Source organism: Strongylocentrotus purpuratus, unplaced genomic scaffold, assembly GCF_000002235.5.
Source record: "Strongylocentrotus purpuratus isolate Spur 01 unplaced genomic scaffold, Spur_5.0 spur5_scaffold_5, whole genome shotgun sequence".
Taxonomy (NCBI): Eukaryota; Metazoa; Echinodermata; class Echinoidea; order Camarodonta; family Strongylocentrotidae; genus Strongylocentrotus; species Strongylocentrotus purpuratus.
The window spans coordinates 29,943,980-29,971,097 of NW_022145611.1; the positions used below are offsets into that span (position 1 = coordinate 29,943,980).

At 36.0% G+C, this 27,118-nt stretch overlaps 2 protein-coding genes and 1 long non-coding RNA gene across 5 annotated transcripts in view; 2 read left to right on the forward strand and 1 right to left on the reverse strand.

Annotated features, from left to right (window-relative positions):
• Positions 1-57: 57 nt before the first annotated feature.
• LOC581447 (delta(14)-sterol reductase TM7SF2) lies at positions 58-19,093 on the reverse strand. 3 transcript variants are annotated; one of them, XR_004066638.1, is made up of 15 exons: positions 18,964-19,093; positions 15,823-16,009; positions 15,270-15,491; positions 10,617-10,664; positions 8,596-8,740; positions 7,654-7,850; positions 7,195-7,249; positions 6,081-6,275; positions 5,591-5,694; positions 5,088-5,210; positions 4,398-4,566; positions 3,874-3,954; positions 3,446-3,568; positions 542-3,051; positions 58-457 (listed from the first exon to the last, which is right to left on the reverse strand). XR_004066638.1 is itself a non-coding variant. In XM_003723624.3 (14 exons), exons 2-14 carry the CDS (start codon positions 15,982-15,984, stop codon positions 2,891-2,893), a joined length of 1,785 nt encoding a protein of 594 aa, XP_003723672.2. In that variant the 5' UTR covers positions 15,985-16,009; positions 18,964-19,093; the 3' UTR covers positions 58-2,890. The 3 variants fall into 3 exon arrangements, 2 of the variants coding, with proteins under 2 accessions (XP_003723672.2, XP_786536.2); XM_003723624.3 differs by having other exon boundaries at positions 58-3,051; XM_781443.5 differs by lacking the exon at positions 10,617-10,664 and having other exon boundaries at positions 58-3,051.
• Positions 14,778-27,118, forward strand: part of p160 (cell surface protein p160) — a gene marked incomplete at its 5' end in the record, with an annotated part of 28,851 nt that continues 16,510 nt past the window's right edge. The window contains 1 exon segment of the mRNA NM_214664.1: positions 14,778-14,814.
• LOC115929654 lies at positions 20,341-24,334 on the forward strand. Its single transcript, XR_004066639.1, has 5 exons — positions 20,341-20,642; positions 21,521-21,668; positions 22,384-22,685; positions 23,580-23,738; positions 24,172-24,334. It is a non-coding gene; the product is annotated as an uncharacterized LOC115929654 (long non-coding RNA).

Sequence of the window (27,118 nt, forward strand, 5' to 3'; positions counted from 1 at the left end):
AACACACTCGCTCTTTACACATACACAGATAAAAACAGTCCATTTTAAATCCTCAGCTATAACTAAGTCACACATTTATTTACCACAACTCCTTTATAATCTCATACAATATCCATGTTTGTTGTTCTTACAAAACTGTTATATTCATTATGAGCAAAAAATGTAGAAAGAACATGAAGTTTCCAAATTGCAGTTATAAAAATACATCTACATTGAAAAATGTATACTACCAAAGAACAGGATACATGAAGATCATGGTTGTTCAAGTATACATGCTATTACTAAGCTAGTTTTTCTTGCATACAACGTAGGTATTTTGCATGTTTATTCTAAGCTGACATTAAAAAATGTTTACGCACATGAATAATGTAAATAACAAAAGACATGGCATTTATGAATACCGTTCAGGGATTATGAGGGACACATAGGCCCGAATTCACAAAGGAGGTTTGTCGACCTCCTTTTGTTTTTTTATAAACCAAGGTTTGTAAAAACGTGTCGAAACGCGCCGTATGACGCACTTAAACCTCGGTTTGTCGACAAACCTCCTTTGTGAATTCGGGCCATAGTGTCACTTATCCACATCAATTGGAAAACTGAAAAAAAAAGGGCAGGAATTCTATTAAATAATAAATTGATAAGATTTCTTAGTCATAAATGAATATACACAATTTCTGTCCCTGAATGAATACAAGATAAACGTAGTAAGATAAATGCATTAAAACCACAGATTCACAGAAAGTCCATTTATTATACACATATATTTACAAAATCTCTATTTACAAGAATTGTATGTATACGTACATAGCCCGTCATTTGTCAAGAATGTCTAAAAAATTATTTATAATAAACAATTGTACAGTGTATTGCCAAACACATGTAATTCATTCAAATACCTATCAAAAGTTTATTTGTACTGTCATTTGTCAATATTTCAGATTTTTTAATAATATCACATCTTATTCAAGGCATATGCTCGGTTCCAAGTTTTGTACGCATCAAACATATAGCATCTTTCAACCTAGCATGTTACGAGTGTAAGCACTGCAAGGAAAATTAAATGCTTGGCTAAAATGATAGCAAGTGTAGCAACAAAACCTCTAAAGCAAAATTTAAGTTGGAAGTTCATGAAAAGATGCATATTCTAGTAAAATCAGAAACAAACAAACTATGTTCTTCAATTATCAGGCTAGTGTTTGCTATGGAAAAACATTTACATCGGTAATGATGTAAGTACCTAAAATGAAACAAAAATCAAATACAGTTCAACATTAATATGGCACCTCAAAAAGAGTAACATTTTTTTGCACATCACACACTCCATAATGCATTGTTATTTTGTTTGAAGCTATCTACCATGAGTTCAATAAATACATGTGAGCAAACGCTACATACATAGAAACATTTTTACAATTTTCTTGCATAAGAATGTACTATTGAAGCTCCATGGAAGGGAGGGTCAAATAATGGTGTATAACAGCCACATCAGATGTAAGGATAAATTTAAAAAAAATTGAAATTGAAATTGAAAGTAATTAAAGGAAATAGGAATTTCCATATTTTGTAGCAAAGCTCAATGAAGAAGCAAGAATAAGAAGTAAAAGGAATACAAGATTATGTCAAGATATGCACAATCTAATACACTGTACATATAGGACTCTTTAACATCTATTGCTATCCAATTCTTCTATCCATAAAGCACTAATCAATATTTGTTAATTGAATAGCAATCCCTCCACTGCCGGGATAAGATCACTTCAAGAAAAGCTCAGGCATGCTTACTTTTTTCTGCTTCTTGCATTGATTGCTTAGCGTACATCATAATCACTGTGTTCCATTAAATAATTATATACAATGTACTTGTAAAACACATAAACTAAAGAAGCCCATTAGAGAGATGAGACTTAATAATTTAAGAAATACTGATCAAGTCATGGGTTATAAAAAGAACCATCTGACCATAAACTTACACATAACAGCTTACCTGCACATTCTTTGGGATGGGTACAATCAAAGTACTGTACATATTTACATATATTACATACAATGGGTGGTGCCATTCATTGGGTAAAACACATCTCACTTTACTGGAATGAAGAATGGATAATTGAGACATACCAAATTGAATCTTCATCATAGTGCAAGAACAATTGCTTTAATTTACACATGCAAAATTGCAGTGTTTCACAAACCATCACAAGGACAAGTTAGCTGACATTCCATTAAAACATGCGTATTAAAATTAACATGCACTTCAACTGGATGTCAGCAAACTTGTACTTATGACAGTTTTGTGAAATCCTGCCCTGAGCATCATATTAGTGTTAAAAATTAAGTTGGTACATTTTATTTGCAAACTCTGCAGCATAAAATGCAGACATGCTTTCAACTCTTGATAAGACGGGGCCCATCATAAAAACAGACCAAAACCCATGAGAAGCCATCAAATCTTATAACCATATTTTTAAACAAAGATTGACATACAATCTTCATTACGAGCCCAACACCATGAATCCCTAATTGTAGACATCAGTCAAGGTCATCATATCAACTATCAAAAGCTGGTGCATTTCCATCCAGCCTTCTCTGGGATAATACGTTCGTTGAAGACACCTTTTCTATTTGTCAGCATGCCAATTTCTACACACATCAAAATAGTTATCCTAAAATATATAGAGGCAAGTGGATGCTCTATGACATCTCCTGAGCAAATGATGAGGGTCATAATCCATTCTGTTAGCAGTGCAGCAAGGGTTTGAGTAAATAAAGGAATGCATCCATGTGTTAGATAATAGCTAAAAGAAATAATCACACTGAATGACGAAGCACCAATGTCAATGGCTGGAAATACACAATTGTCCATGAGGCTCATGAGAGAGAGAGAGACATTCTAGTAGATGTAAGGAATGATCCTGTACTTGACGGTAGCACAGTATTTGGTCCATGCTCCTCCATACTTCTGCCTGCAGGATGCGTCATCTCTTCGTTCCCGATGAACGAGGAGGACGAAGAAGTAGATGGGGTAGAAGTAGGGCACGATGCTCACAAAACCTGGACAGGAAAGCAAAGAGAATGCAGTTTTTGTTATAAAAAATAAGTGAAATAGGAATACGAATCAAGATTGTGTCTTATAGGATGAGTGTATGCTTTCCAAACATGGACTTTCTTCTAGGTAAGCAGATAATTTAAAGTTGCAAGATATCAATGACTTGAAACTTTGGTAAATTGGTGATAAAGGGCATTTTTGAAGCAAAAAACTTTCATAATTTGCAAAAATGAGTGTTATAATTCAATCATTCTGCAGCTTTCACAAATCAAGGTACATAACTTTCTTCACATTCCAGACTGCAAAAATGTGATGTTGAGATTTCGTACTATACACTGCAGTGTCATATGGAGATTAAGAGAGAGAGAGAGAGAGAGAAATCCAACTCTGATTACTCACCTGTGCATAGCGACCAAGAGAGTGCCATGAGTAGATCTCCCAGGTAGTTAGGCTTACGTACAAAGCCCCACCAACCTGATACCAGCAACCTCTTGCCCGTGTCTGTTGGAATGGTCTGAAGACCTGTCAGGGGAGGGCAAAAGTTCATCATCCATTAAGAGACATTCAACATTTGCTCATCAAAATGAATTATTTTAACTGAATATATGAAACAAAACATCAAGTGAAAAATATATTCTAAATAGAAAAAGAAGCTTTTTAAAATTTAGTTGTCATGATTTTCCTTATTATTGCAGCCATCTTGGTAATCTGTTGCCACAAAAATCCTTGTCTTTTCGAGCACAATAATGTAGATTATGTAACCACTTTAAATTTTAAGTCATAATACATATACAAATCTAACTACAATAGCAAAGGGGATGGCCTACCTGCAACATTCTTGCCATATGGGTTTTGCCTGTAAGCATTCTTCTCACTGTTGGACATACGGAAGATGAAGTATCCAAGGGCTATAATGAAATGATACAAAAAATAAGTAATCAATGCAGACCAAGATATTGATTAGAAATACTGATATGAAATTATGAATTCACTGAAAAAATATGTTTAAAAAATTTGACAACAGTTTTCATATTCTCAGTGAAAGACTGCTTCAACAAATTCCGGAAAGGCTGTTAAATTCAATACTCTGACTGAAGTGTTCATCTATATACTAAAAAAAGTGGAATGAAATTATGACGAAAGCTTTGCAAATTAATAGATTATTCAGCTGTTGTCCCCCCCCCCCCCCCCACCAAAAGTGAGAGAGTTACCACATTTTAAATACATGTCTGTTGCATAGTTACACCCAATATATGCAGGTAATTACGGAACATCCAGAATGTATAGTTCAAAAGGGGAATGAGAAGTCCACAGCTTAGGCAAGGATACAAAAAAATTGGACATGACTTACAGAAGAGCAGAGCAACCGGGATAAGGCAGTAGTCTGGGAAGGCTGGTGGGTGATCAGCTAGGAAGCGAGCTTGTAGGGTGTATGTGAAAGGCACCCAGGTCAAATCTCCAAAGACGAGCATAAAGCCAAAGCCATCTTGGATGATGTCCATTGTAGTCAGGATGGCAGACTAAGGGGAAGAAGAAGACAATGACAAATAAAGATGATTTAATAACAGCTTTCTATCTTGGCTGCAATTACATCAAGACGTGTATACATTGACTGAGAGTAGGTTATTCATATATGATAAGAATGTGATATGAAAATCACCACCATTATGAATACCTCATCATCATCATATTCTTTCTCAAATATAATCCATAGATATGTCTGACCATACGTGTTCAACTTAGGATAAAATCAAACGCATCCCTGGCATCTACTAGATTGGCTACAAACAATTTCATTCCATAAGGACTTGAATGATATCACACAGACATAGATCTGGTAAGGATCTGTACAGCAATACTTGTCTCTATATTCTGCAATTACAACAAAAATATCTGTACCATTACTCCTAAATCAAATGTAAATATAGACATAAATGTCCTAAGGAATGAATTGTGTTAGTCTCAAACAGATTACAAAATTGGAATGCCATAAAAATATCCTTCTGCTTTATAACAATTTACCACACCAAAGCACACATACCTCATAAAGCAGGGCATCAAAGACATAGAGGAACTGGAAGACACAGACCAAGATGAGGTTCCATGGAGGGTTGTCTGGGAACTCGGTCCATACCTTAGTCAGGCAAGCCATGTTGATCAGGGCCTGATTACAGAGACAAAGTTAGTTTCAATTATAATGAATTACATATCAAAACACAAATTATAGAAATATGAAAACTGTACACTGATGAGTGCCGACACAGAGCTTGCCTGAATGGTAGGTGCATTGTCTGTTCCAGTTATTGGTGATCAGGGCTCTCCCATATACATGGTTCTCTAGACAATACATGACAAGGAATCTACATCATACAAGTACATTCGTTTCTTGAATTCCCTAATACTTCATTGAGTGCATCTTGATGCCCTAAACCTCAAGAAGTTTCATCAATTACCAATTCATCAATTATTAAGTTCTTTCATTTGAAAATAACAGCATTATATAATTACTTGCAACTTCTAGACAGGCTATAGTTTGAGACTCACCCAAAGGAAGAGACCAGGTCGGAGCTCACAGAAGAATTTGAGGTCCAGGCTTCCAAGGCGAGGGTTCAACTCATGACCCATGAAGAAATCATAGAAGAAGTTGCCTACAAGAATGAAAATATATTTATAAACAGGTAATAAAAATTAAAAATTTCACACAATAGCTCTGAAATATCTCTTAGTTTGTAAAATTGATATCTACAAAATGTGAATTTCATTTATTTACTCCTGCAGATCTTCCCTAAATTTCCTACAACAAACAAAGAGATTTTTTCAGGAGTGACTTTATTCAACAAGGAGTTCGAGTAATTATTTTTCTTAATGTCTAGCTCAAAAACACAATCCCTTTCGATGTTAGAAGGGCCTCATCTATGTGCCTGCCATGATTGATTCATTATGTTTATCTCCTAGCTTTATTCAATTAGCTCTCGTTTGTTACTGATATGACAAGGAATGATTTATGATGTAAAATAAACAAAAAGATGTTTACCAGAGTTTCCACCAGTAGCCAGAGCACTGTTTGGTCCACACCTAGCCTTGATGTAGAGAAGGGTGCTGAGGAGGAGAGAGAAGAGCGCTGAGGCTGTCATCAAAGGCAGGATCTTGTCCACAATCAAGGTCACAGGACACTTGTAGTAGATCATACCTCCAAAGGTTGCACAGGTCACAATAAGGGCAAACAGACCTGAGTATGGTGTAGCAGAGGGAATGAAAATAAATGTGACATTTTTAGGAAATATAAGAACTCTTTAAATCTGTAATGATTGTATTTGTGATGCTAAAGATATAATAATGTAATCAATGAATAATACAGACAAGGTGCATGAGGATTGAAGAATAAAAATGTTAAAGGTAATACAAAGTTTTGAGAAATTTTGAAAATTGGCTGGATAGTGATTCTTTACAATTTTGATATATTTGGATGCCTGTGGATTTATTATAAGCACTAGAAAATTTAGCCCCTAAAACACTTCTACTCTCGGAAAGTTTTGATAAATTTAAAATATCGCCTTCGGCCGTACAATGGTAGCTGCGACCATGGAAATCTCTGAATATGTATTTGTGATATATAATTCCCAAACGGGATTGGCTAATCGGTCGATTTTAGTCAAGAACATCGTTTTATAGCTTAATTGATATATTGACGTTGAGAGGGAGCTTTACAACATAAAGAGTTTATTATTTACGATTTGAAGACTCGACTTCAACCACGACAACAATCACTGAATATTGTAGGATCGCATATGCTTGCAATATGTTCATTTGAATCAAATTCATGACCCCATACCAAAACTTTGTATTATCTTTAATACAAAGAATTTCATAATGAACGACTTCAAATTTGTGGTTTCCATAATTGGCAACCTAAAACCACATCTGGTTGCCTACATGTAAATGTCTTACATACATGTATGTGGTCGGGGGGGGGGGGGGAATTAAAAGATTCTCAATTAATGAATCATTGTAATTGTGTCATATCAACTTTGCCTAATTCATATATCCATGAAAAGTTGCCTGTGGAAACCCAAGGATTATGTTAGGTTGCCCTGTTGGCAGCCAAAATAATGAGTTAAATGAGCCCCCTGTACAACACGAGCACTTACCATTGGTCCTGTAGCTCAACCTCTGTCCAGACCTGAGAGGCTGACCTTGTACAACCTGCAAAATAAAGAAAGTGTATCACAATCATTAATCAATCTTAAAAAGCATTATCAGGGGTGATAGTGAGCACCAAAAAAAAAAATATAAAAAAATAAAACATTCCTCCCCCCCCCCCCCCCCCCCCCCCCCTCGTCCACAACACACCTTTGAGTAAAATTTTTAAAAAGAGTATTCGGGGGGGAAAAGGCATCTCATATTCCCCCCCTTTTGAGAAAAAAAAATTGGGGAAAAATAGGAAAAAAATAGGGAAAAATATGGAAGAATAGAGAAAATAAGGGAAAATCGGGAAACCGATTGAAATCGGGTTATTTTCAGGCCTGATTATGCAACAATCTATAGGTGATCCAGATCAATTGCAACTTTTATATGACTTGGCCCAGTGGAATATGATTACAGCTTACCTTTCCAAATGGAAGGAGAGCAAGGATGGCTTGAAAGAGGAACCATCCCACGTAGAAGAGATAGGCTTCCTGGTCATAGTAATCCCTCCAGTCCAGGGAGAAAGGTGGGTTGTAGACCAGCTTGCATCCCGATGGCAGGCAGGTGAAGTACAGGAAGTACACCACCAACGGTAGGCCAAAGATCATCAAGAACGTCCCTGTGTGTGTGGTGTGGTGGAATAATGCCATATGAGACAGAGGTATATGTGTGATCAAAGCTCTGGTTTATAATAATAATAGGTATTTCTATAGCACCATCTATCTAGATAATTTTATTCCGAGGGGCATTTATTATTACCCCGGCTTTAGTCTAGCTGCCGTTTATTGCTCCAGCATTTCAAGGAATTAATTCCTGCCAGGTACGGTCATTTACATCACCTGGGTTGAGTGTGGCAAATGTAGATCAATGCCTTGCCAAAGAACATTAGTGCCGCGGCGGGACTTGAACCGCAGACCTTGTGATCGACAGTCCGAAGTCGTATCCACTCGACCACGACACCTCCACAATATGTATACCAACTCACTTTCATAAAACCCCACCTATACATGTTTTGGTGTTACACTTTATTATTACCCCTTTAGATGATAACACAAGTTTCCATTCTTCGACTAACAAGCAAGAAATTGAGTTACAAACCAATACCTCACCAACCTTCCTGCATCTATCGATTCAATAGACTGATTGACCCATTTCAATTCTACCCCTAACATTCCTTCAGAAAGCTCCCATGAAACAATTTTATTTAACTTCATTGTACTGCAGGCATACAGTACATATCGTTAACTGGACTTACTGGTACCATATTGTTAAATTGCATTTGGGATGACATCATATGGAAAATATGTATACTAAATGAACAACAATGCATACATTTTCCATATATTTCAGTACAAATAACTTACCAATTGGACCTCCAAATTCATAGTGTGTGGTTTTAGCAACTTTTCCTGCCTTCATCTTTACTGGTAATTCTAGCTGTTGCTTGCCTGATCTTGTCTGTGCTCTGGTTGTGTATGAATGATGCTCTGTCTTGGTCACTGTCTGTGTCTGCACAAAAAACACAACATAAAGTGGTCAGGAGATTTTCTTTTTGTTTTCTTTCATTTTTGTGGGTGTGTAACTGTGTATATGTCGGTATGGTCATATAATTCACAAATTCCCTTATCCATTTGGGGTTGACTCAGTGACATAGGTAACCAGTGATGTTGAGGCCTGGTGGGTGTTTCATAAAGCTGTTCGTAAAGTTACGCATGACTTTATGAACGACTTGTATAATGAAGTGCCAGATAGGACGACCAAAGATTAGTTTTCCTGATGCTTTAACAAAGTGTGACTATATATTTCCAATAACCTCAATTGAATTATGGCAAAGAAATATATTTTGCATTAAAAATGTTTGTTATGATAAGAATATTAAAGATAAAGACCAGTTATGGTCATGCGATTGTATTGTGAACAAAACGTGGAATTGATCAGAAAAGGTTGATCATAATATGTATTGGTGTGTACTGCAAAGATTTGGAATCATCAAAATGATAAGAAATTTGGCCCAGTCTTCGTAAAGTTACAAGCACTGTACACAGAAAGATGTATATGGGACTACGCACACATGCGTGACATGTGTGTTTATCTCTCACACACCAATAGATAAACTAATTTACCAAATATATCAATTAGTAGGCGGTTTCCCAGCAAAATTTGTATCATCATGTATTAGTCGAAGTATACTCTTTCACATGATTAGTAATAAAAGCTTCCATTTCATTTTTTGACATTAGGGCGTTTCCAAAACTGGTCTTTACCTTTAATCTACATCTGCACAGTTAAACTTTAGTTGATGCAGTTAATAATGATTGAGCATCCCATTTGGCTTTTCATATTTAAGTCATTCGTGAAGTCATGTGTAACTTTACGAAACACCCCCATCATCCCATGGCCTTGTAAAACATAACATCACTGCAACTCAGGTGTCACAAAACTCAGTCATGATGCAAAAATTGGAGGTATCATTTATGTTTTCCATGTAATCCAAGGTCTTCTATGACTGCATACCCTAAAGATGTACAATCCCATACTATTTCAGAATTATTTTAGACAGAGGGTATCATTTAGATTTTGTTTTTCTTTCTGAGGAGAATTTTGCCTTTTATATTTCTAGTCGATTTATGGTAATCTAAAAAAAAGAAACGATTCACTGATCTTCAATAATATTTTACAGAAATTCCAATTACACTACATTTACATGTACATATCATGAGCAGGATTCCTTGGTGATCTTTCTACACATTTTTACTTTGGATCGATTTTGTGCTTAATAAAAACTTAACAATGTTTGTTTTTTCATGTGCTAAATTCTGATCGCTTGTATGACAGATTATGAATCACAAAAATATTTAGTCCATGCCATTGTCAAGTGTTGACTAATACACCTAATCACTCAAGTCAAATATAATAACTTCATGTTTTATTTATAGATTTGTTGGGTCAAGAAAACTAGGGAAGAGCAATCCATATACATGTAGTGGTATGCAGTGAACTCACATAAAATAGCTCAAATATTATAACTGCATAAAATATGTTGAATATCAAAACTGCATAAAATAATTCACTGCAAATTTGCAAATAGCACAATACATAAGGAAACATAAAACCATGAACATAAAAAAAAAAAACTCCTGATGGAAGAAAAAGAGGGTTATTGTAAAATTAAAATGGGGAAACAAAGATAGTAAAAAAACAAAGAAAATAAAACACCTTTAAACTGAAAAACAAAGGCATTGTGTTCTATATAAAAACAAAAAAAATAATGTGAAATAGAATAGATAAAAAAGAGCAATGTAAACTAAAAGGCATACTGTTGTTAGTAATGAAAACTCCTGAAAGTCTCAACACATAAACAACTTTTCCACTTCAAGAAATTTACCTTTCTAGCTCTTTTCGATGGACTCCCAAATACAAGACTACCTATAACCTTTATATTGAAATGCAAAACCAGTAACCAAATGTTATAAATAATTAGTCTCGTTTCTATAAAGAAGTCCATTCTATCAATAAGCTCTAGTGCAAATATATAGTCAACTATGAAATATTATCAAACTAATATGTCTCTCAACACTTACCAGACTTTATAATAAAGAAACTGTCAAATGTTATGCCTCAATGCATCATAGAGCACACCCTAGAGCAGGTCCAATCGATCAACTGGTCAAACTGAGCAATACTGCAGCAGTAGATGTATGGTGACTATATTTAAGCTATTCTGTATGTACAATCATGGACCTAGCATTATAATTAGCAATTGCTCTGGAATCTTAAGATTGTTCCAGGTGAAATTTAGTAAGCGTTTAATAGCACACCCAACACAGCAGTAGGCAGCATCTAGAATAGAATTGACCCTGTGGCTTTACATAAATGACATGACCTCATACTATCAAGATACTCTGCACATGTTAAGTAATGTATGCAAATCATTGTTATGCATGACTGTGCGCACATCAGGTGATTGATTTGATATGGTGTGTTCACACTGGTGATATATTACACAACTGTACTCTGACCTTATGTCATCAGAGTCTAGTGAGAAACCATATGGCTGTACTGTACATACAGTACATGCAGATATCACTCTGCTACTTAAGCAAAAAAAAAACAGCTCCTATTTATGCTATGTTACACCTAGTATGTATATTCATAAGTCATGCATTGTTGTTATCTACTTTTATGTTTGTTTATACTCTCATATCCTGAGAGGGAGTCAAAGAGTCAATCAAATTCTAAAAAAATGCAATACATATATTATAAGCAATGAATCTATGGAATATTGCAACTTGCATCTTCATTTGTGATTTTGTGCTAATAGTATACAAATGATATGCATGCGCATGAGTTCATTATACGATCTATCCGCACTTGAGTTGAGGCTGTGTGTATCTATCGCACGAAGCCGTTATAGGCTGAGTGCGATAGATACACATAGCATCAACGATGGCGGATATAGATCGTATAATAAACGAATGAAAACATGCATCATTTGTTTTATACAACGAAACTCCTAGATCCTTGTTATTTGATGTAAAAAGAATTAATTCAAGATTGTTTCGTGACAGTATATGGCTGACAAATAAATCTCATGTTTTAATAAGTCTCAATTTAGTGCGCACACAATATAGATAGATAGCAAGCGCACTTACCTCGGAATCTATTTACTCATAGTGCTGCGCAAGAATATGCCCATGTACACGCAGTATTAAGCGCTCTAACCTCTACGCGCACTATTGCGCGCTCTGAAAACGAGTTCAATAGTACTGGAAAATATTGCAATCCTTTTGCATGACCAATCATTTGATTAGGATCTGGGAGTGAGTTGTATAATAACCATTGCAACAGCTTTCCTGCCATATGTTAATATATTTTCACTTACTTTTACCTACTGGATTGTTACTTAACTGTGTTTATTTATTATACTTTAAAGACTGAAATTAACACTTTATACTGTTTATTAAAAAGAAGAGGAAAAGAGATGAAAAGAAAAAAAGGAGAGATAGAGATCTCCCCCCCCCCCTCCCCCCTCACCAAAAAAAAAAATCTGAACATTTACGTACACACACATGAGATTGTGAGTACTTTTAGGCACAGTCAGTGTACCAGTATCATAGTCTGTCTTTTAAATGTACGTTCATTTGTGTAATACATAGTTACATACAGTAAACAACAAAACCTGACATAATACTAACCTCTCCTTCTTCTCTTTCTCTCTCTAAAGAATATATGTCACCTGCTGCCCCACCCGGCCCCTCCAGTTTTTGTATAAGGGGTGGGGGGGGGGGGGGGGGGGTATAAATAATAACTTTTGTAAGTTGTACCTTCCAGATATTATACATGTTGAGTAAAATTAAGTGACTACAGAAAAGGCATGCAGTTTACATACCGTACTCAAGCCTTGTCTTAAGTTAAAAGGTAACTGGTAAATTACATGTAATGAGGTCTGTCAGCATTTCAGATATTTTCCCGGACAATCACTAAATTTTGTCTGTTTTACTAATTACACATCCTGCTGCTATACCAATGCTACATACATACAGAATCAGAGAAAGGCAGTGAGAGCTAGGGAGGGAGAGAGAGAGAGAGAGAGAGAGAGGGAGGGAGAGAGAGACAAAGAGAGATAGAGCAACACACATGTGCATTGAACAATTTTCAAAATAATCTTTCAACATGCCTTAATTTAATTGTTTCTAGAAAGTGATGATTTTGCCATGCACCTGAGTTATGCAGCTTAAAAAAAGATCGTAGATAGAAAGGTAAAGTCCACATGTTCAAGCCATTATCTTTAGGAAACAAATAGAGTGTGTTTGTACACGTATGACTGTAATTTTCAAATGAAATAAACTTCAATGAACTAGGCTGATGTGAAATAATAAAATATGGATTTAATCAGGCACGGGTACAATTAAGGTGTAAAAGCTTTTGTCCTTGAAGCCTCTATTTTGCATAAAGTAGTAAAGAGCTTGTTCATGCTACATGTAAACCTCTACGAAGGGTCTCGGCTAAATATTGCCAAACCCTGTTTTAATATGTGAAAAATGAGCGAAACAAAGTGCCATTTTTTCTTCATTACGCCAGATCGATACTTTTGTATGTGATAAATCAAAGTATATTAAAGCTCTCCTCTGAATATTATTTCACAATTTCATGTCCCACCTCTGAAACAGAAAAATGCCTATATCTTTAATAACATCTAACAGTCTTAAAGCCTAAGTCCACTCCAAAAATAACTTACTTTCAATAGAACCAGAGAAATCAGAAAAACCAATCAAAACAAGTTTGAGCAAAATCGGATAACTAATAAGAAAGTTATGAACTTTTAATGACATGAAAAACTTTGAAAATCACTATACAAATTGGCAACGCACTCATGAATCTGTGACGTATGGTCCTCACTATCCACTAATTATTTTCTTTATATTAATTATATAAATTTCCTATTTTCACCCTTAGATTCTTATTTCTTCACTCCAGCATCCAAGTTAGATTGTTAGTAATATTCTTCTGTGTGGATGCACAAATAAAGAGTAATTTATGTCCAGTTAAATCATGAAAAAATAAATTTTGATAAACTATTTATATAAAAATCAATTATTATGAAATACAATATTCAGACAATAGTATCAATTCTTCAAAATTCATAAAAGTTTTTAGGAAATGTCATGCACGCAATATGATACAAATCATATAACCAGGGCAAAGACATGAGGAAATCAAGTTTTGGGGAATAAAAGGGAAATTAATGGGATTAGACTAAATAAAGCAATTGATAAGTTGTGAGGACATGACGTCACCAACTGATATTCATCTTGGCAATTTGTGTTGTGAATCTCATTGTTCCATATTTTTACATACTTTTTCAAAAATTCATAACTTTCTTATTAGTTATCCGATTTTGCTCAAACTTTTCTTGATGGGTTTGTCTGATTTTTTTGCTTTTATTGAAAGTAAGTTATTTTTCGAGTGGACTTATCCTTTAAATGAAATTTTTTTAAAGAATAATATCAATCTGTATGTGCTCTGAAATTTTCATGATCTTTGGTGCTAAAATAAGGGAGATATACGCAAAGTCAAATTTTTGATGAATTTTGCTCCTTTTTTCGAACAGGACCTTGCTAGCCGTTATGAATTCAATTGAATTTTCAAGGTTTTAATTGCGCTCTAGCCTGCGCCTGTAATAACAAGGAAATAATTCTTTATTGGGCCTAGAGACATTTTTTCTAAGACCGCAGTAACACATAGGTACTCAGTGCTTGTCATTTGATAAACTTACACTTCCCTCTCACTGACTGGAATAAAACATTACCTGGGCTGGAGGAATCAACAGTAATTTGAAAAACAGAGCAAAATGTGCAACACTGCACACACCTCTCTCTCACCCCAGTGACCCCATGTATTCCATTCGGTCCATACACTTAGAGGAAAATACAAACACACACGGCAAGCTGCTCTGGTGAATTTGTGAAATTTGATATCATAATCACTTCACAAACATCAAGTGTACACGTATGGGAATTTCAAAGTGGCGATTAGTAATATCACCATGAAGTAAATTATGTTAGAACACTCTCCCAATTGCTCAAACACATAAACAAGTTTTGAATATAATGTTTCATGATTAAAGTCTAGACTCCTAAGCAAGATAAGGGTTGGATTACCCTTTAATCAATGCTGAGGAAATGATGTCACTACAGTAATATACCTGCAAATTTTACTTAACTACATGTATTCATCTTGTTTGGCAGCTTCAAGGCTAAGTTGCCAATTTGTTTCCATTAAATGTTATCTTCACATTAACAAAAATCATTATGACAGTGTAAATGCATAATATTTATAAGTCGACATATTACAGCTGGCAAGCTTGGCATGACAATCACAGTGATCCTTTCTAAAAAAAAATTATTAAAAAAAAGTTTATATCATACAGTGGCAAATTTGAAATTCCACTGAAGACTAGTCACATATGACCATGCTACCCATTCCTTTCAACTACAATCTGAATGTGCAATAAAGTAAAAACAAATACAAATCTCACCCTTGAGATGAGTTTTGATTCAGTCCTCTTCTCCTGTGTTCTTGATACTGGTGTTTCAACCACTTCTTTCTTTACTGCTGCAGGCTTCCTTCCTGGACTTCTAGGCTTCCTAGACTGCTGTGTTCGGGCAGGGGATGATTTGCGTGCTGGTGACCGAGATCTTCTTCTGCCTGGTGACCTTGACCTTGAACGCGACCTTGATCTGGTGAAGTAGGATTCCGACTGAAAGAGAAACAAGGTGGAATTGTAATTATTGCAATGATAAACCCCCCAGTTTATCTATGTTAGTCTGTACATGTATACTACAGCCATCTGAATGAATCTGATGTTGAAATTGAATCATGAAATTCATCAATATATATTTTTTTTTGTGTGTAGCACTTTAAAATGTAATGAAATATATCTAACAGTGACAATTTTTGAACTGATCTGTTATTCTCTAGTTCAGAAATTTACAAAATGTTTGTGGGTTATAATTAAATGCAAATGGATTCAAGTACCTTCAAGAACAAAAGAAGAACAAATAAAATAAAACTTCATACTAGTTTCTTACCTTCACATCTGTCAATGGGATCTCTTCCTCGGTGCCATCTTCAAACTGCACTTTGTATCCATCCTCGCTTACACGAAGAATCTTGGATTTGAACCATAAGGTGCTGCCTGGCCACCTGGACATGACAGCATCACCATCTCCAAAGCTTGTTGTACTGGGCATGGTGTACGTGTGCTCACTTCAGCTCCTGAAACAACAAAAATGGTACTTCCTATATAAAGTCTCACTAAATAGAAGAGCTATCATTGTACTATTGTAAAACCAGAAACTTCATAAAATTCTGAACGTTATTAACGGATAAAAGTTACTAGTTTTAAAGTATTAAAACAAAATACAGAATGTCATCAGACTTTGCAAGACTAAGAATCTTTTTTAATCCATTTTTAATTTTATTAAATTTTGTTAACCCTCTTTAGAATATAAAATCACTGTTCATTCACAAAAGGGAAATAAGACAGCAATATGCACCTGTCCTACACAATTTGTACATTTTGCATTTTCTTACATGCCGAGATATTCAGATTTGGTATAAATTGTCAGATACTGTTTCTACTGACGCATTATGTTAGGATGAACTTGTGACTGGCAGCCTTGATTGAATCATGTAATCCACTTGCTTAAAAAATATGGTACTCTCTAATCCTTAGACTGACATTGATTCCTCCCCCATCAAACCACACCCATTGAGGAGTGAGTAGATAGTGCAAATTTACACAATCTCTTGCAGGTGTTAACAGAGTGGCTAAGGGGGTCTGGATGATGTCAAATATGAGAAAGGTAAAAATCTCCTATACAAACAAATTCATTTGTGGCAAGGGAGAAAGAGGGCAGGAAATGAGCAAGTTTAAATAACAGGTCCTACTGTACTGTATGAGTGGTTAATAAGTAGATACATGTATGTACGTTCCACTCCTTGTTTAGTTGCTTGCTCAGGTTTAGCTCTTATCAACAAGACAAAAGAAAACCCCTTAATTATTTTCATGATTTGATAAGATTTCAAAGTCTTGGTACCATCAATGAGAAGAATGTTCCAGTACCAGGCCAAAACTACTTTGATCTGGAGACACAGTTTTCTTTTCAAATGATTAAAGAATTCTCCAAAGCAAAAAGTAAACAATAAATAGATGATAATACATTTTTTTAAAGAAACAAAGTAATCTTCCCTACACCTGTAATTGAGAATTTTGAGATGATGCTCCCATGATGACATGAGAATGGGATTTTTATTTTCTACAATATTGTGCCTTGCATTTCATGTACTTTGCTAAGTTTGCCATCAATAGATATTTATTATTAAAGGCCACAAATTATATCATTCCACATGTACATGTGTAGATTGACTGTAATATCTGGACCTAGATTAAAACCAAATCACTACATGTAATTTCGTTCAATCTACAGGCAAAAAGGACAGCAGGATTTTGGTTTAAAAAAACTTCCAGCTGTTAAGACCCTAAAAACCCTGTAAAAACTCTAACCCATCCCCTGAAAATTGTATGCTCTTTTCAAAAAGCACAAAATGCCTTCAGATTGAACATTCCATCTCATGGAAACAATATTCAATGGGATGAGGCACACATTATTGAGTTATCCATCTGGATTATAAAAAGGATTGATCCTTAACTGCACAGGGACTCTGGCTATGTATTGTTACATTTCTTCGCTACAGTGATCTAGAGGCACCAGACAGTTGTAAGGAAAGTTGTATACAATTACAAAAGGTTGTCTTGGGAACCCTTATATCTTTACTAGTGGGGTGCGGCGGGGAGCCTTTGCCAGAAGTCTAGTGAGCAGAGCCCCAGGAAGTTCTTTAATTTTTCAAAAAATTTAGAAAATTCAAAATAGCCTTCACGAGCAATAGAAATTGTAATTTCTTCCTTTGATGTCACTTTTATTTATTTTGAAATTAACCTCTCTTTTAGTTTTATGGAACTTTTTTCCCGTATTGTACTTTCGTCCGCAGTCTTCTTAGGCACATGTCAAACTCACTCATCAGAAATGTAATCTTTACGTGTAAATTTTAGTTTCATGTTTTTTCTTTTTTTTCTTTCTCTCTCTCCTTTTTTCGCCATCCTCTCTATCTTGTTCTTTTATACATTATTTTCTATTTCCTTTCTCATTTGCTCCCATTTCCATTTTTTTAAACTGCCAAATAAAAGGAGGGCAATGTCTGCTTTGCCGCCCCGGCCCCCCCCCCCCCAACGATCAGCCGATGCTTTAGATGCTGATGCAGGCAATACGCATAACTTGCGATGGGATTTGGTTTCCACCCTATCTAGATCTACCCGTTACTCAGAGTAGACTCGTCTCTAGCAATTTTTGTTAAATTATTGTAGCCTAGATCTAGACCTTCTAGTTCTACCGTCACTCTCTCTCTCTTTCCCCTTTGGCCGTCATTTACCACAGCTGCTTCGGCCCTCACCTGGATCTCCCACTTTTTCTAAAGCTAAAGTAACTAGAGTCTCTAGACTCTAGTCTAAACAGATGAAATTATAAAATAGTTGACATGAAATGTTCACCTTTTCAGGATTTATAACCTTCCACAATTATCAGCATTATTTCTTCATCTGTTTCTACCAGAACCGCAACACACCAACACTAAAAAGTAACAGAGATATTATCAGACATATCGACACAGCACAAAAACCAGCACGCCGCATTCGATTCTGATCACCGACACACACAGCGCCTCAGCTCAGCTCAGAAAAACATCGCAAGGACTTGATCTAGGACCAAGGTCATGCTTCCCCATTTCTTAGCAATTTTGCATTTAAGTTGTAGGCCTAGCTCATTCAATATTTCTTTTGCTCACCATTTTAATCTTAGAGAAAGAATTTTCAAATTATATTAAATTATGGCACTACAAGACAAGCTACTAGACTACTAATTACTAAACGAGATCTAGGAGTAGGAGTACGATTCGGGAGGAGCATTCCCCCCGACGGTTTCCCGTGAACAGAACACTCGGCGATGAGTGAACAATAAAAGTCCCTGATGTTTCGGAGCAGAACGAAGAAAATAGAGGTAATATTTTTAACATATATCTTTGTTGAAACTCATTTACAGTGAAAGGTTTTAACAAAATAATAATAATAAAACATTGTTGAGAGAGTAATGTGTTAATAATGTATTCAGTCTTACCTATAGTATACTGTATCCGATAAAATACGGGAAAAAAAGTTGACAGTTACGAGTGACGGTTCTTGTTGTATACAGGAATTATTCAAATTACGCTCAAAGTTGCGCAGGCGTAACGGTCATAGAGGGACGCGAAGCGGGAAGCCAATTGATTGGTGTATTTAAATTAGATAGGACAGGCCAGACCTTTGTTCAGCTCCGATTGGCTGAATGATTTATTTATCACTGATAATTCCCACGCCCACAAACGCCCGACTCTCCTCGGTGTTTCCGAACCAGCTGATTTTGTAGTAAAATCGTAAAAACCGAAACCATTCTTCATAACAATTAAACATTATTTTTGTAACATCCATAAATCATTATCAGGCTTTTATGACTGATCATTTCTGGTGATGAGTTGAATGCAAGTTACAATGAATTAAGCTTCATAAGATTTGTTCAACAAACTATATGTAATGGTGAATAAAATGAGATAAAATTGGATCATTTAAGTAGGTCAAAATGGGGGTAAAAAATTAAAGATTGCAAAAGTTCGTTCTGGGCAGGGCCTGTTAGTAACTTTCTTCGTGTGGGCATTATAACCAGTATAAAGGGGGAGGGGCACATTATTCAGGCGCGTCTCATGGCATCTCATGTTCACTTTACTATAAATACTAGAAGTTGCCCTGTTGGGAAATAGTTGTAGAATTCATCAACAGTTATAAGGTACTCATCAAAACAAATTCAGAAGCATAGTCTATAGTTTTGTTTTCCATTGACGTTTGAAAAATTATAAAAATAATTGATTTTTTTTTTTAATTGAGAAAGGAAAAGTCTCTATATATCTCGAACATTACTAAAATGAAAGGTACATAACAAATTTCTTTAGAGACGAAATTTGACTCTAATTTTGATGTTTTCTCTCTTATTTTTTGGAGAGGGGGTTGTTTTAATTTGTAGGGTCTATTCGTAATGAATTTTAAGGATATTCAGTTTCAAAGTTTCATCGTTGCTCTGCTTGAAAGTTTGTGATATCTGTTGTTCCTTGTAGTAGTGCAATGTATTTTTTATTTATTAAAATAGGAAAGAAAGAAACTCACATCAAATGTAATTAGATGTAGAATCTGAAAACAATCCAAATACCAATGGAACAAAACTAAATGTTCAAACTGTGATGTGTATAAGATTTCGGCCAATGTCAGACCTTTTTCATTCAGCATTCGAACTCGCGCAAGTCGCACTCACAGGCCCGAATTCACAAAGCAAGGTTTGAGCTCAGACCAAGGTTTACGTACGTCATATGACGCGTTTTAGACCTTGGTTCAGACCTTGGTCTGAAATGCATTTCACAAAGCCGGTTTGTCCTCAGACCAAGGTTTATGTACGTCATATGACGCGTTTCAGGTTTGAGTTCAGACCTTGGTCTGAAATTACATTTCACAAAGCAAGGTTTGTCCTCAGACCAGGTTTATGTACGTCATCAGACCCGAAATTTACAGACTGCTCAGATAGGAGGTTTGTAATTTCTCAAACCTGGTTTGAGAGCTATCAACCAATCAGGATGCAGCACTGGGTGGAGATAATTTATGCTCGATTGATTTTATCCAAATAATTCACCGCCTAAACAATCTGCGATAGTATCTGGTCAGCCCGATTTTAGTGCAATTGAAATCTCTCAATCTCTCGATCCTTTCCTTAAAATCGTAAGTATAAAACCTGTACATGTAGTCGAATCCATACTCTTCACGTTACTGAGACTTCAATATGTGATATGCTTTATAACTTTCCATTTTCCATGAAATGTTCGGTGTTTACATATCCGACGGCCTCTCAATTCCAGAGTTCAGGGACTGAGTCCGAGGGAGCTCGAGTCCAACGCCCAAGGCGGCGGGGGAGCTCGCACCCTCTGACCCTGGGCTGGAGTTGGGCCTAGCCGGGCCTACAGTAGGCTATATCTGAGTATGTCAGTAGATCTATGACTGTCATGTTTAATTTCGTCTTGTTGTCAGCAATGCCATGACACATGCCTATTAGAATAGGCCTAGACCTACACTAGTTATTACAAATTCATGATAATGATAATAATACCAGGCTCTAGCCTAGTAAAAGTAGTATAGGCCTGGCAATGATGTCCATCACTTGACTTGTTTCACTGACACTGGTACCTAAATAAATAGAAATTAAAATGGCATCAGCAATGCCAATGTTCCCCAAAATGAATCACACTGACAGGCATGGACCAAAAGCTTCAGTCTCTCTATATCGCCGGTTGTTCACTGAGACTACGCCTGGCTCCACTAGACCTCCGATTATAGAATGTCAACAAATGTCAGTTTTAATATTATTTTTATTAAAGAAATGACCCATATCACTCAGACAGTTATTTCTGTCTATGACTATGAGTCGTGACAAGCAAAGCTTAGTTTTATTAAATTTAGATCTGGTTCTGATTGTCTTAATTAACTGGCTTAGTCTCCAGAGCAAGGATCACCCACAAAGTCACAAGCACAAGTAATAACATTTCTTTAATTTAAAAACATTGTTTAAACATTTGTTTAATTTTATCTTCACTCTAATAAAGATGGTAGAAATGCAGCTGATTCAGCATAATGAGCTGGTGTACCTGAAGGAGGAGCTGGAGCAATATATAGCAGCACAACCGGGCAGAGGCCTCTGAGTCTGAGATTGGAAAAACCCGCTGGATGATGAGCCTTTTGTTTTAGATTGAGGTAGGCTACTTTGAATTCAAATTCTGTATTGGGAAAGTTGCTGAAAACATGGCCAAACTACTTGATGAATATTGAATATTGTTAACATAGCTATACAAAAAAAGGGCTTCTGTTGTAAAATCCAACCCTAGACTAGTGTCGTTATTAAAATGCAGAAATATTTCAATTCATGTTGACCGCCTAAATTCACTGTTCGTTTGCCCCGCTTCGCTGGTCTGCCTACGACCGTGCAAGCCCCCAATGCAATACACATGTGCATTTACATAAATTTATTCAATTTCTAAGCATTTTCTGTCATATTCGATACATTGATAGATTAGTCATGATATTTATTCTTTTACATGGTACTGTAGGTGATGGGAGCATTAATGTTCATAATTTGTGTGTGGGGCATTTCCCAATACTGTTATTTGGCTTTAATACATGAGGAAATTATTCAGATTATGTGTTGGAAACAGGTTTGTGATTTCTTGTTTTGTGTAAAACTACTTAACTACTTAAACTTATTTTTCAAAAGGTGAAGCCGTAATGAAGATTAGAAAAGGCATAGACAATTTTGTCTTTTACGTTAAATTGATTCACACCACATCTAGAAATCAGGATTTTTTTTTTGTAAAGTGACAGTGACAGTTGGGGATGCTGTAAAAATATAATAGCATAAACCAGCAAAAAAATGATTTATTTGAATGCTTGTTTTTTTAATTTTTTTAAAAAGGTAATTCGATCTAAAGGATGCACCGTGAGGAGGTGGCATGCCGTGTCATATTCATCTGTTTGCCGAATGGAGAGTAGTGAGTGAGGGATGTTTCCGAAGCTGTTGTCAGAAGAAAGGGACAAGTCATGAAGTTTCCTACAAGTTACAAGGCAATAGTGACTACTATTCAGAAGCAGTTTTTCCAGTACTGCAGATTTCCAGGAGTTGCTGTTGATGGGACACATGTTTACATCAGGAGCCCTGGTGGGGCAAGAGCCAGGTACTACTTCAATAGGAAGAACAGGTACTCCATCGATGTTCAGGTGAGAATAAATGAATACATCATGACTGGATCCAGCACGGCTTTCCCTTTAGACCTTTTTTTTTGTACCTTGCAAAATTTTCACATTAGATATATACACTCTCCAGTCTTGTGTGTTGTACATCCATGCTAATTCATTGGTGACCAATGCAAGATTTCTAGTGGCCAAATGGATATTAAAGTAATATTCGCGTACAGGTACTCATTTCACTGCCTTTGTACACAGTTAAGGATATCCAATGGATAGTTAAACTTAAAAATCCTAACACTCGTTAATATCTTTTTAACGAAAGGGAAATTTGAAAAATCAAAACTTGTTCCATCCTTCTATTGGCAATACGGATATGACCTCTAGATTTCTGATATTTTGTTGATGGCCATGGCAATTGGGCCACTGTTAATTTGCCATTGATCAATGAAAGAAAAAACAACAAAGAGAAGCATGTAAATTGATCAATGGCAATTACCACTATATATTTTAAACTATAGAAAAACAAACAGGTTCATTTCCAATAAAAAGATGCGAGAGTGGGTACCCCCTCCCCCCCCCCCCCCCCCCCCCCACACACAAACAAAGCATTTGTTGTTTTAGGCTCGAAATGTTTTGTTAAAAGTGAGATTATTTTTGTTTACATTGTTACAAGATAAACAATGAAAACATGAGTTAAAAATGAAGAAATACTTCATCAGTCAATAAATATAGGGTAATTAGAATTTTCTTCCAATTTTTGTTGTATGAATAGATATTGAAAAGCAATTATCACATATTCAACTGCATTTGCATTAATTACCATAAATAACAAGTGAAATTTATACATTTCACGGCCTATCTGAAGTGTGAAATGAGTGAGTTTTCATAACTAATGAATGCCAACATGTTATTTCATATTGACAGGTTGTCTGTGATTATGCTGGGAAAATAACTAGTATCGTTGCAAGGTGGCCTGGACTGGTAGCAGCCACGATGCCAGAATCTTTTCTGAGTGTGCACTGAATTGACAGCTTGATGCTAGGGCATATGAATAACAGTTGATTCTTGGAGATAGACTATAGGGTAGGTACTGTAGATTATTTCTTTATATGAAAACATTTGTTTATTCTTTTTCTTAATCAATCTTGTTTCCTTTTTTGTATTTGGCCAACATGTGACATGTTAGGAATGTTCATTTGGTAATATAGTAACAACTCGCATTAAGTAATTAATTCAAACGAGCTCATGTGCTTTTAAATTTCAGTTCACAAATCACAATTAATGTTTTTGATATCTGGATGCAACTTGATTAGTTTGTTGTCAAGTGGAACCTCATAGTTTTTGTATTAGTGACACAGGATTGAATAATTCCTGATTATGTGTACAATACATTGTATCCTTTCTATAGTATTACCCCCCCCCCCCCCACCCCCCCCCCTCCAAGAAAAAAAATGAACAAGTCGAAATTAAAAATATTGTTTATGATATTGTTTATTTTGTTCATTCAATTTTGCAGGTATCCATGCCTTCTCTGCCTCATCAGAAGCCATTTCTTCATTCAGAGGGTCGACCACAGATGTGCTTTAAAGGCCATCTGTACTAGTTCAGCCAAAGAGGATTAGACAACCCAGCAAGGTCACTGACGGGAGGCTATCTCATCAATTCAGTTCTCAATTAACATAAGAAAAAGAGGATCATGGGGGATTAACAGGCACAGATTGGGGAAGTTTTCTATATAGAGGGAGCAAGTAGCTAAAAGTAGTACAGTGGGGCTTTAACACTTCACACACAAAAAAGGGAGATGTGTGATTGAGCGCATATTTATTAAATGCAAGGATGAGGACGTTCCATGCCTCATCAATACTAAGAGTATTTCAAAATACGGCCCCTCCTTGGTGTTCCCACAATACTTCGTAGTTATGCAGCATTACATCAAGAACCTGGGTGTTGAATATTTTTGATGTTATGTTTAGTTGATAAGTATTTGTTGTCACTCTGACGGTATTTGTAATTAAGTGTTCTCTATAGATTAAATGCACCCGATTTAACTATAATTAGCATTGTACTGCTGAGTTGAGGGGTGGGTCAATATAAATTATTTGGTTGGCAGCTAGGGGAGAGTATTCGAACAAATATTATTTACTGTACTAAGCGAAGTCAGAATTAAAGAACTTTTATGTGCAAATTTGAATTTTCGTCACCCATTTTGTTGTATTTCTGATTTTCTTTCTGCTAATAGCGCTACAGTGAGACTTTTAATTGGCCTTCCAGAGCCTCTCTTAACCTCTAGTGGGCTATATTTCATATAAGCATGCTACAAAATTTACAAATGTGAACTGCATTGTTTGAACAAACAGTAGATTACTATTGTGTTGTATGCTCAATTATTTATGTAAAACATGAAAATACAAATACAATATTCTTGCTTTCATATATTTACAAAGATAACTGAAATAGATATGTGTCAGATTATCTCTCTCTCTCTTTCTCCCTTTTTTTTGGGGGGGGGGGGTGCAGATGTGTGTGTTTGCAGTTTGCATGGTTTTGCATTATGTGTTTCATTGCAAAAAAGAAGAAGAAGAGAGAGAGAGAGAAAGTTGAATAGAGAGAGAGAGGGGACAAAGAAAAAAATTAATAGAGAGAGAAAGGGAGGGAGAGAGAGAGAGAGAGAGAGAGGGGAGAAAGAAAAAGAATTAATAGAGAGAGAAAAGGAGAGAGAGAGAACAAAAATGGGTATAGAAAGAGAGGAGGGACGGGGACAGAGAAAGAGACAGGGAGGGAGAGAGAAAGGAAAGATGGCCATAGAGGAATTTTTAAAAATTAATATTATATGGAAACAAATCATTTACCAGTTGCAATTTTGATGTGAAAAAAATAGCCAGTTGGGGAAACAAACGGGGAACTAGTTAAAATAATAATTGATTGACCATTCTAACAAAATAACTATATAGATGTATAGTAATTAACAATTGCAATCAAATGAATTAATATATTAATCACAATAAAAACTTAACTCATATTAAATCATTATTATTATTATTATTATTAGGTGATTTTATTGATAAGAATGTGTAACCCCCAAAACAATAAGACTCTTACAGTTAATTTAAAAGAGCCCTTGACAACCTTAGATGTATTTATCTAACGAAGGTTTTCAGGTGCCGATGTCAATTTGTTCTGGGTCAGATTGAGTGCTTCACCAGCACCACACAAATGTGAGTACGTGGGGCACTTTCTGCATCGGCGCGCCAGTTTGGTTCGATTAATTCATGAAAATACAATTCAAAAGTTTATTTCAGAGATGTTCTAACCATCATCTTTTCAAGATTGCTCATTAAGATGTCCGGATCGTACTAAGAATGCTTAGTTTAACAGTTTTTTCAATTCTTAACATTTAAACCCTAGCCCATAAAAATTATGTTAGAAACCCTATGGCTGAGACTAGTTTTACAAACCTTGGTCGGAGGTTTGGGAATTACAGACCAAGGTTTATACAAACCTTCCTTTGTGGAATGGGTTTGAAAATAAACCAGGTTTGAGCTCAGACCGAGGTTTGTACAAACCTTGGTCTGATCAAACCGGGTCTGTCCTCAGACCTCCGTTGTGAATTCGGGCCACAGCGTTCAATCAGCTTTTTAAGTTCAAAATCCGTCATTCACATTCACTATCCGTGCAATCAATAATCGCGTCATTCAAAATGAGCGTATAGGCCTACATTTCGCGCAAAGCATTTAAATTCATCTAATGCCGCCTATACTACCAGGCGGCGTTATTTTCTTCTGCGGCACAGATTGGGGCTTTAAAAAAAAAAAAAGAGGTCTTGATTTAACCCTAACCCTAAACTTTCCCATATGCTCAACACGCACCTAACCCCAATCTGTGCCGCTGAAAAAAAATAACACTACCGGGCCGGGTCAAGTATTTTGTTCTTGTTCTTGTTATCCGTATTTAATGTTGAGTGATATTATCCGGGGATAATTATCAGCAAAGTGTAACTTTATAGGAAGTGTCTTTGTTCTTTGGATCCATTGTGACTAGTATTCAGCTCATCATACCTGATTGGGCCTACAAAAAATTAGGGGCTTGTATTAAAAGAGGTGAGAAAAGGATACAGAGTGGAGAGAGAAAGAGCGAAAGAGAGAGAGAGAATGGGAGAGGGTGACATGGAAGAGAGAGAGAGAGAGAAAGGGCGAGAAAGAATGGTGCGTGTGTCACGGTGTGTGTGTGTGTGTGTGTGTGTGTGTGTGTGTATTGGGTTTTTACAGACGTGTATCAATCAGATATGATTATTCACGTCTGGGGACCGACCTTTAAACGTCACCATCCGAAAGACGTGACTCAGTTTCGAACCTGCGCGTCCTGGGCTGAATCAGTTTGTAACTTCCACTGTTGGCTGGATTTACAGGCGCACGCCACAACGCCTATAGAACAATCTCATTAAAAAAGTCTTTTCATTCAAGTTT